At 46.8% G+C, this 10,000-nt stretch overlaps 2 protein-coding genes across 3 annotated transcripts in view; one reads left to right on the top strand and one right to left on the bottom strand.

Moving 5' to 3' along the window:
• Window positions 1-3,717, top strand: part of LOC132152235 (uncharacterized) — a 4,880-nt gene extending 1,163 nt beyond the window's left edge. Inside the window, exons 2-6 of the mRNA XM_059561053.1 lie at window positions 1-476; window positions 1,193-1,505; window positions 1,859-1,927; window positions 2,417-2,655; window positions 2,738-3,717. The exon at window positions 1-476 is cut by the window's left edge and continues 87 nt beyond it. Coding sequence (XP_059417036.1) covers window positions 1-476; window positions 1,193-1,505; window positions 1,859-1,927; window positions 2,417-2,655; window positions 2,738-3,550 — 1,910 coding nt within the window. The 3' untranslated portion in view covers window positions 3,551-3,717. The remainder of the gene's footprint in view (window positions 477-1,192; window positions 1,506-1,858; window positions 1,928-2,416; window positions 2,656-2,737) is intronic.
• A 2,257-nt stretch (window positions 3,718-5,974) lies between these two features.
• The window catches only part of lyl1 (LYL1 basic helix-loop-helix family member), a 5,177-nt gene continuing 1,151 nt past the window's right edge, over window positions 5,975-10,000 (bottom strand). For both annotated transcript variants that reach the window (XM_059561051.1, XM_059561052.1), the window contains exons 2-4: window positions 8,502-9,081; window positions 7,219-7,313; window positions 5,975-7,057 (exon numbers count right to left, since the gene is read on the bottom strand). In XM_059561051.1, coding sequence (XP_059417034.1) covers window positions 6,570-7,057; window positions 7,219-7,313; window positions 8,502-8,989 — 1,071 coding nt within the window. In that variant the 5' untranslated portion in view covers window positions 8,990-9,081 and the 3' untranslated portion in view covers window positions 5,975-6,569. The remainder of the gene's footprint in view (window positions 7,058-7,218; window positions 7,314-8,501; window positions 9,082-10,000) is intronic.

The raw sequence follows: 10,000 nt of genomic DNA, 5'->3' as shown, positions 1-10,000 counted from the left end.
TGACAGCGGACACCCTGCTGGGTCAGAGCTCGGCCCCGGGCCCCTCGGCCTCTTCCCGAGTGAGTCAGATACGACGAGGACTGTCGGAGGGCTGGAGGCTGAGCATCGTGGAGACCCCCCGCTGGTACTGGCGCGGTCAGGAGGTGGAGGCCGACATCCGGGAGGAGACCCGGCGGTTCCTCAGCTCCAGTGTTTCTGGGCCCTGCGTCTTCCTCATCCTCATCCCTATCGGGGAGTTCACGGAGGTGGAGCGGCGCATCCCGGATCAGCTGGAGCGCATGTTCGGGCCGTCGGTGCTGGCTCACACGCTGGTGCTGCTCACCTGTGGAGAATACCTGATGGGCCACAGTCTGGACCAGTACCTGGGGAAGGAGGCGGGACTGCAGGAGGTGGTGAGGAGGTGTCATGGCCACTGTCATGTGATCAGTAACCGCAGACCGGACGACAGACAGCAGGTCCACGCTCTGCTGGAGAAGGTAAGCCACTGAGACTGGGATACAGCTTCCTTGCTTACCTCTGTAGCCTCTCAGGCTCTATTCCAGATGTGTCCAGTCCTGCTCCTAGAGGAACTCTTTCCAGAACAATTTAGTTTTAGCCCTAAATAAACACACCTGAACTCTGCAGGGAAGTGGCCCTCAGGGAGCAGGACTGGACACCCCTGGGTTGTGTGTTTCATAAACATCATAAGCCTACAAAGATCTTAGAAACTGCTGACTCCCTCGGGCTTTACAGTCTGCTCTTGGGCAGTGCAGATCTGGTCTGGTCTAATTTGTTGTCTAGTTCTGATCACTAGGACTGACTGACCACACCATCCTTTTAACAGAGCTCAGACCAGAACCATTAGTTCAAGGAATTTAAACCGTACGGAAACCATCAAAATGAGGTTGTAGGTGGAGCAGATTTATATTATGTTGTTTATCAGTCCAGCTAATTCTAGTCCAAATCCAAATGACCCAATCCAAATAATCCATGACAAGACCAAGACCACGAACACTTGCTCACAGATTTGGATTCGTCTGCACTGCATCACAGTGTTTTTTCATCTGACACCAAGAGTGACGATCGAGACGTTAACGTGATGCTGACATAAAGGACTTTTGATCTTACAATTCAGACTGCAGTGGATGGGATGATTATGCTTGACAATTTGTTAGGATTTTGAGAAATGTTTAACCTGATTCCTGTGTCTCAGGTGGAGCAGATGGTACGGAGGAACGGAGGATTTCACCTGCTCAGAGACGAGGAAACACATGGGAGAGACGTCAGAGAGCAGGAGAAAACAGAGATGAAGCTCAGTGCAGCAAGTGACACGAAGTGGAGCAGAAGCATCAGAGGAAAACAAACACAAATCAATACATTTGACAAACACACCGTAGAAACAGGAAGTGATGGAACGATTGAGAGACGCCTGATCAATGGGCTTCAGTCACAGCAGCGTGAGTGTGTGGAAACAGACACCCGACACACACCGCTGGAGAAAAGCCTGAGCTTCAAACTCAACAAAGGTGCTGAAATGAATCGGATGACTGAACAAACACATGAAAGTCATTCAGTTGATCCAGAAGTGTCCAATCCTGTTCCTGGAGGGCGTTCTTCCAGGAGAGTTTCACTCCAGCTGCAGTTAAACACACCTGAACCAGCTGATCTAGCTCTTTAGGATCACTGGAAGCTTCCGGGTCTTGGAGCCAAGCTCTGTAGGAATGTGGTCCTCGAGGAGCAGGATTGGACATGCCTCATCTAATGAACGAATCATGCAAATACTAATTCTGAAGATGTGTTGCTGCCAATTGGAAGACAAAAAATTGTATGCTTGAAATGATTCTCATTTATAAGATGTTATATTTGTGTGTGACTCTAGAGGGAGCTATTCTCAGTCAGATGATGGAGGTGCCCGAGGTCCAGTACAGCCAGAGCTTCGTCAACACCAGTAGGTTCATATTATGTTCACTTATAACTAGTTTATCCCATCTGCCATGAAAAGAGACTCTGTGATCTGGTCTGAAATCTCCTGGCTCGGGCCAGCTTCTGTGGGATATGGTGCAGCAGGTGAAGAAGGTGCTCCTAGTCATTTTAAGGTTAGGGTTATGTAACACTAAGACTAGCCCTAACCTCTCCTCAACAAGACACATCATTTGAGGAATCATTGATGTCTGGAGCACAAACACTGCAGAATGTCACACACATGCACACTAGTACACACTAATCCAGGGGTGTCCAAACCTGTTGCTGGAGGGCCAAGGTGCTGCAGAGTTTAGCTCTGACCTTAACTAAACACACCTGATTCAGCTAAGCAAGGTCTTCAGGGTTATAGAAACCTCTAGGCATGTGTGCTGGAGATAGAATCTACTGGACTGATCCCTAGACTAATCAGTTTGTGAAAACTGACACTGACATTTGCTTATGTTTCTCATTCTAGTCCATCACACTTTTAAGAAGGTTTCGGATGACAGTGAAACTCTCTCTCCTGTATCATCATATTCCTCCTCTGATCCTCTGGACGACTCTTCTCTACCTGAGCTGAGGTTGGTTTTGCTGGGTCGCCGTGGTTCTGGGAAGAGTGCGGCCGGGAACATCATTCTGGGTCGTGAAGAGTTTGATCTGACGGCGGGCTCTCATCGGTGTGTGAAGGGCCGAGCGCTGGTGGAGGACACGCGGGTCAGTATTACACAGTTCTCCAGCTGAGTGACTGTGTGTTTGAAGGACACACGTGATCAAAGCTTGTTTCTGTCTCCTTCAGGTGTCAGTGGTGGATACACCGGACTGGTTTCAGTCAGAGAGTTCTCCTGAGGAGGTCAAAGCTCAGATCTCTTCATGTGTGGCCCTGTTGGCGCCGGGCCCTCATGCATTCCTGCTCTGTGTCCCTGTTGACCAACCCGCTCGTTCCGAGCTGCCGGCCCTGAGCGCACTGGAAGGCGTATTCGGACCTGACGCCGTCCGTCGGCACACAATCGTCCTCTTCACGCGCTCGGAGCTGCTGCCGGGGGGGGCCGAGGGCGTGGAGAAGGTGGAGGCGTACATCACCTCCCGAAGGCCAGAGATGCTGGAGCTGGTGCAGAGATGCGGCGATCGCTACCATGTCTTGCAGCGTGGGAACACAGCCGGAGAGCAGAGCAGCAGCGTGAAGGAGCTTCTGGAGAAGGTGCAGCAGACGGTGAAGGAGAGCGGAGGAGATTTCTACAGCTGCTCGCTCCACCAGCAGAACCAGGAGGAGAGCTCGACTGTCAGGAGAGACCGACAACGTGACAGAGACAGACAGAGCCTGCCTCACTCTCTGGATGCTCTAAAAGAGGAAGAGGAGGAAGTGACGTCCACGGTGAAGAGCAACCGTCTGGACTCGGCTGCACCGGCTCCGTCACTGCTCCGCTCCGTGTGGGAGACGACGAGCTCGTGTGCGGGACGTGTGCCCAAGCTGCTGGCCGCGGGAGCTCTGACCGGAGCGGCGCTGGGCGTGTTCCTCGCTGGAGCTGTAGGAGGCGCTGTAGGGGCAGTGCTGGGCTCTGTGGTCACTGAGCTCGGGAGACGGAGGCTCATTAAACAAAAAACAGAGTGATGACAGATGACAGACAGTGTGAACTGCTCTGGAGAATCAATTTGAACTGTAATGTAACTCAGTGGTAGGTGTTTCTTGTATCATATTAGTCCGTACAAACTCAAAATTAAATGTGCTGTACATACTGATTCTTCAACAAGAGTTTCATAAACACAAGAGCAAATCGGTTTCAAAAGTGAGTCTGTTCATTGTTTTTCCCAATTGTGTAACCATACATACAACAAAAAACTATTTTTTCTGTTCTTGAAAGGAATAAAGGGACCGTTTGTAATTTATCACTATACATGTTCCAGACTGACTGGGGAATATTTATAATTTCATGATGTAAACAAGTCATATTCACACTTCAAGAACAATGGTAATGTGTAGAAAGGAGCTTCAAACCTGGTTCAAGGCTGAAGATCTAAAGGACTGCAGTGATCCTCCGAGATCTGATGTGTGTGAAGCTTTCAATAAAAATCACATGTTGGTCATTTTGGTGTGACAAAATGTTACATAAAATCTTTTGGTTGTACTTTATTTTACAGTATATGTACTTACGAAAGTAATGGTAATATAAATAACTACATGGGTTAGGGTTAGGGGTAAGTTCAGGGTTAGTACTCCGTTATTGTCATCACTATAAGAAGTACATTATATGTACATGTGGAACAGGACTGTAAAATCAAGTGGGTTACACTTGTGTCCTTGTTACAGTGTAATTATACATTTAAGTGCGGAGTAATATTAAATACATGTACTTACTATAAGGTTAGCGTTCGGATTAGGGTTACTTGCATGCAATTATGCATAATTAATTATTATAATAGTAAGTTACTGTAACGTGTAACAAGGACACCTTAAAATAAAGTGTTACCAAACTTCTATCTTTGACCTTCTTCATGTGGGTGGATGTTGTGTCCCTGCAGTTCCAATAATGTTGTTGTGGTATGGTATGCTCACTCATACCATTTTTATTCAATTGTATTTTTTAAGTGAAATTCATAAGCACAATTATGATGCAATTATTTGCATTAGTCTCCAAAATGAACGTTCAGCATCATTTCGGCAGGTTTCACAGTAAGTCTCATGTGTCCGGACTTCACTAACACAGTGGTGTTCTTACACATACAGTACAGTGTTACCCAACCAGTGAGTTGTGTGTGTGTGTGTGTGTGTGTGTGTGACCTTGGCCAGAGGAAGTGCTCCGTGTCATCAGGGATGTCGTAACCGCGGCAACCACTGCAGGCATGATGAAACCGTGCAGGTGGCCGTGCGCAGTGCCAGAGAAGAGGGTGTGGTACCCACAATACCCTGCTCCAGGGGCATCAGGGGGGTTTTATCTCGGTGTCTCACACCAGCCATCTGCCCCCCCCCAGAGGCCTCGGTATCAGAGTACAGAGAGACGGGAAACACTCACATATCCCTGAACTAAGTGTGTGCGTCCCGTTATGTGTGACACGCGGCGTCCTGAGGCCCACGCTGGCATTTGTGGCGTGTCATTCAACCGTGAATTAGTGTTATGCAAGTTTCCCTTCCTGCCATGCGGTTCTCAGGAGTGTTAGCGTTTGACGGATGAGCTGAAATGGAGAGGATGATTTTCACTTTTTCTTTCTTCCCACCTTTTCATAACTGTGCTGCCACCAGCGGTCCGTGTCAGGAAGTCGGTTGGCTGGCGATGAGACAGCATCAACTGTAGGCGCTTCCTGGACACCTGATATGATGAGAGAGACGAGAAGCAGTCAAACCCACAGCTGACCTCTGACCCCACACACTCCCGCTGCCACAGCTGCAGTGGGAAAAACAGCTCGGCCAACATGGCTGAACAGCATCACAGTTTTTCCATGTGCTCGTATTCTCATGGATAAACTGCATCCGGCTACAGGACGGGCCTTTTTTTAAACAAAATTATTTTCCTGTCCCAGTACTCTGTGATGAAAAATCTTGGAAAATCCTCATCACACAAGGACCAGAGGATGTCCCATCTGCTCCGAGGGACACAATAAGTGCAGAAGACATGTTGACCCTGGAGAACGAGTCGAGTACAGATGCAGACACTGACCCTCCGCTGCAGCACTGCATGCAATAAAACAAGAGTTTTACAGCATCAGCGGAGTTAGTGAGCACTTGACTGGTGGAAGCAACGTTTACCGTCCAATGACTGACTGTACTATTAAAAAGAAATGGACAATAACATAGCAACCAGTCAGATTCACTCTGAACAGAGTTCATTGTGTTTATAGCTGTGTTCTGTTGATGAAGAACAGCAGTGCAGCTAAAACACATTTAGCCAGTTCGTAAACTCAGGCTTCTGCCTCAAAACTACATTTCCTATCATCGTCTGTGGATCACTTACACACGTAATGCTCATCCCTTGCTCTTCATTATGTTGCACCAGTGCTAAAAGCTTCCTACGTTTATTGGGAAGTGAAAACTAGACAAAAATCTGAAACAATCATGTTTAATTTATTCAGACCAAAATCAGTTGAATGCAAGCCATATAATTACAACTTCTTACAGACAGAGCAAACAAAGATAATCTAGAGCAGACTGTGATCAGAGTGTGATGTGAGCTGCAGTCAGAACATTCCCCATCAGATTCTCCTGAAGATGCTGCAGGTCTTCAGATGCCCACGGGACAGAAGACAGAGGAACACTGAACCAGCAAGTCTCCATTTCACTCCGTTTAGCATTTATCTTTTCAAAAGATGAATACATTATTAAATAATCCAGTCAGAATGCTTTAGACAGTCGTAGATGTGATGTCTGAGGTACACCAGGAACCCACAAACTCTATTTATTCCCTGACTGAGCCGCACGTACAACTCCTTGAAATATCAGTGAGAGCAAATTAAATGGAGAAGTTGCAGACATGAAGAACCACGTGACACGGCTAACTCAACACACGAAACATGGATCCGGAATGCAAGCCAAGAATTAAACCCAATCCAAAAATGTACAAAAAGTAAATTCGTGTCATTCCACACAAGATTTCTATGAGAGTTTATATGTGTGTCAGTTCGAGGTTGGTTAGTGCTGGTCACCGCTGGTAGTTACTCGCTGTGACTGCTAGGATCTGTTCCTGAACCTTCTCCGTGATTCCGCTGCTGCCATGTTTCGTCTCGATGCCGCAGGTCCGTGGACCCGTGCTCTCCTCGCTGTCCGTGTCACCACAACAACTGGAGCCCGACGACGCTGTCAGCACCGTCATGGAGTCCGTGGAGTCTCTGTTTTTACGGGACGGAGAGCTGCTGTTTCCCAAAGCCTCACTTCCATCCTTCTTCCGGTGCTCCTCACCCTCCGTCGTGCCTTTACACACCTGGTCACTCGTCTGGTCATTCAGCAGCTGGACGAGGAAGTTGATGTACTTCATGGCAAGGCGCAGGATCTCATTCTTGCTGAGCTTCTTGTCAGGCGGGTGGGTCGGGATGAGTTTGCGAAGCTCAGAGAACGCACCATTTACGTTCTGTTGCCGCCAGCGTTCGCGGCTGTTAGTGAAGACACGCCGAGCCAACTTCTGAGGAGGACCTGAAGGAAAACCACACGTGAGATACAGCTGGAGCATCAATGCATGCTGGATTCATATGGTTTCATCTATTGCAATGATCAACCAAGGCTTGAGACGAGAGTAAAAACTGTACATCGGTCTCCTCACAGTTAGTTACACATCGATGAATGAAATGATGTACCATCATTGAGGTCCAGTTCGAAGTGTGTGGAGGGCCGTCTCTTCATACGAGCGTTCCCGAAGATCCCAAAGCTCCCAGATGGTCCAAGGAAAGAGCTGAGAGAGAAGAGAGAAAACACTGCAACATAAGGAGATGAATGAGGAAAAAACAAATCTATAAAAGCAGTCCTGAGAGTTTGATGACCATCTGTCGGTGATTGGACAAACGTGACAGTCGCAGGTTTGTTCTCATTACAGCCGTACAGCTCAGATTGATCGGATTTAATTCTGTCTGCAGCGCAGACAAAACTGAGACTGAAGGAAGTAAAAGACCAAGCTGTAGATATACTGAGGTTCAGCAAGTCACTGGTTTACAAGAGAACGTAGCATATTTTTTTTCTTTACTCTGATGCTAAATCAGGCTACGTTTACATGACAACGGTGTAGCCAAAAATGGAAAAGTCTTTCCCTTGCATATACACGACAACGTTTCAAAACGTTTCACTTTTACACATATCCGCGAAAATGTCCAAAAACGCTGTATTATGTATGCCAGGCCAGTAGTTGGCGCAGTCACCTTGTTAGTAAACAGTACCTGTAGGGAAGTGATAATTATATGTTGTATATGATGCGTCTCCACTGTTGGTTGTAATATTGGTGAAGTAAATCCACACTTTGTTGAAGAAGCGTTAGCAAACTCTTAAACAGCAACAACAGTACCATGTACTCCACCATTGTTTGTTCGTACTTGCCTTGCCTTTAAAATCATACGTACTCCGCATGTCTACATACCTAACACGTACTATGCACGCACATAACGTCTGCGTTTTCAATCCCGTTTTGGGTGTTTACACGGAAAATATAACAGTCATTTTCAAAAACTTGCATTTTGAAAACCGTTTTCAAAAATATGCATTACACTGTCGTGTAAATGAACAGTCAAAACGCATTAAAAGTTTAGTTTTTGGCTGAAACGTTGTCTTGTAAACGACCCCTGAGTGTGACTATTAACCTGTGCGCATCATCCTGTAGTCTGAGTTCCAGATATGAATGATTCCTCAAATCAGAGTCCTGACCAGATGCATCATTTTCACTCGTTGCACCAGAAAACAGCTGAAGAACCCTTTAACCAACCCAGGACACAGGACGTCCTAGTGGCCACCAGCACACCCTAGCAACCTCATAGCAACACTCAATCACTCAGGTGCTGATTTATTCCCACCACGAAACTCACAAATGTTCTTTCTTCTTCTCATATGAAGGAATATAAGAGTGTTATTAGTTGTGGGTGTGATATGGGCTCACCTGCTGATGAAGGGGTGTGTCTGCAGGAAGGGTGGAGGCAGGAGGGCCGCAGGGGGTCCAGGGCTGGACAGTGAGGACAGGTGTGCCAGTCTCAGCTCGGGGGGGCCGTGCGGGAGGCGTGGAGCGGGGTGCAGGGCCCTCAGTGGGGCCGACAGCATGGAGAGGGGAGGCAGGGGGGGTTTACTGTGAGCCAGGCTGATCACCGGGATGTTGGGAGGGAGGGACGTCGAGGACGAGGAGGACCAGGACACGCACTCTCCACTCGACTCTGTGGATGTGACGGGGGGGCTCGGTCGGGGAGGTGTCGTCTGGTCCGTCTCGGCTCCAGTGGCCTCTGGTTCCGCTGTGCTGGCCGTGGTGTCCGTACGGCTCTCTGCATCATGAGCCGTGTTACCATCAGGTGAACTCATGCGAGCAGGGCTCATGTGCTGGAGGACAGATGGAGACGGTGAGGAGGGTGAGACGGGCGGCTCATTCTTCTCCATCATGATCTGAGATTGATGAGTTCTCCTGATGTTTTCAGAGTCTTCTCATTGCTCCTCGTGTGGAATTCTGCAGATTAATCCGCTTCTGTATGGTCCTGAAACAAAAAAACAGTTTGGTTTCAAATAGGCAGGAACTTCTGAAGTCACATTATGATAATATAATGTCCCCAGTGTGTGAAGAACAAACTAGTTGGACTTCATTTCAAACAAAAACAGGCCAGGGCTAAGTGTGGGTTTGCCGTATGAAGCGAGCTTTGTCGGAAAGTTCAATTTGGTTGTTTTGAACTCCTGAAACAAACTCCAAATAAACTGGACTTGGTTTTGTGATTTCAAAACAGCTTGCCAAATCAAAAAAGGTTCACTACACTTTGTAAACACCTTTGAACTACCACTAGTCAGTAGCTAGTATGCAATATGTGACCATTGGAGAACAAAAGCAGTCATCAGGAGCACAGATGTATATTTGTAGCAATAGAAAACAATACATTGTATGAGTCACAATTATACATTTTTCTTTTATGCCAAAAATCATTAGGATATTAAGTAAAGATCATGTTCCATGAAGATATTTGGTAAATTTCCTACCGTATATATATCAAAACTTAATTTTTGATTAGTAATATGCATTGCTAAGAACTTCATTTGAACAACTTTAAAGATGATTTTCTCAATATTTAGAATTTTTTTGCTCCCTCAGATTCCAGATTTTCAAATAGTTGTATCTCAGACAAATATTGTCCTCCGAACAAACCACACATCAATGGAGAGATGATTTATCTTCATTTACCTTTCAGATGATGTATAAATCTCAATTTTGAAAAATGTACACTTAAGATTTAAGATTGGTTTTGTGGTCCAGGGTCACACATGTAGGTGTGCTCTGGCGATGCTGTAACTTAAGATTCACATTCACACTGCAGGTGAATCCAGTGTCACTCCACTTCTGAGCATTTCATCGAGTTCAGTTCACACAGTGCACACAAACACATTCACTGCTAAAACATTCACTGCATC

The sequence above is a fragment of the Carassius carassius genome, chromosome 10 (genome assembly GCF_963082965.1).
Source record: "Carassius carassius chromosome 10, fCarCar2.1, whole genome shotgun sequence".
In the NCBI taxonomy this organism is placed as follows: Eukaryota; Metazoa; Chordata; class Actinopteri; order Cypriniformes; family Cyprinidae; genus Carassius; species Carassius carassius.
This window is presented reverse-complemented; position numbering and strand designations above follow the sequence as displayed.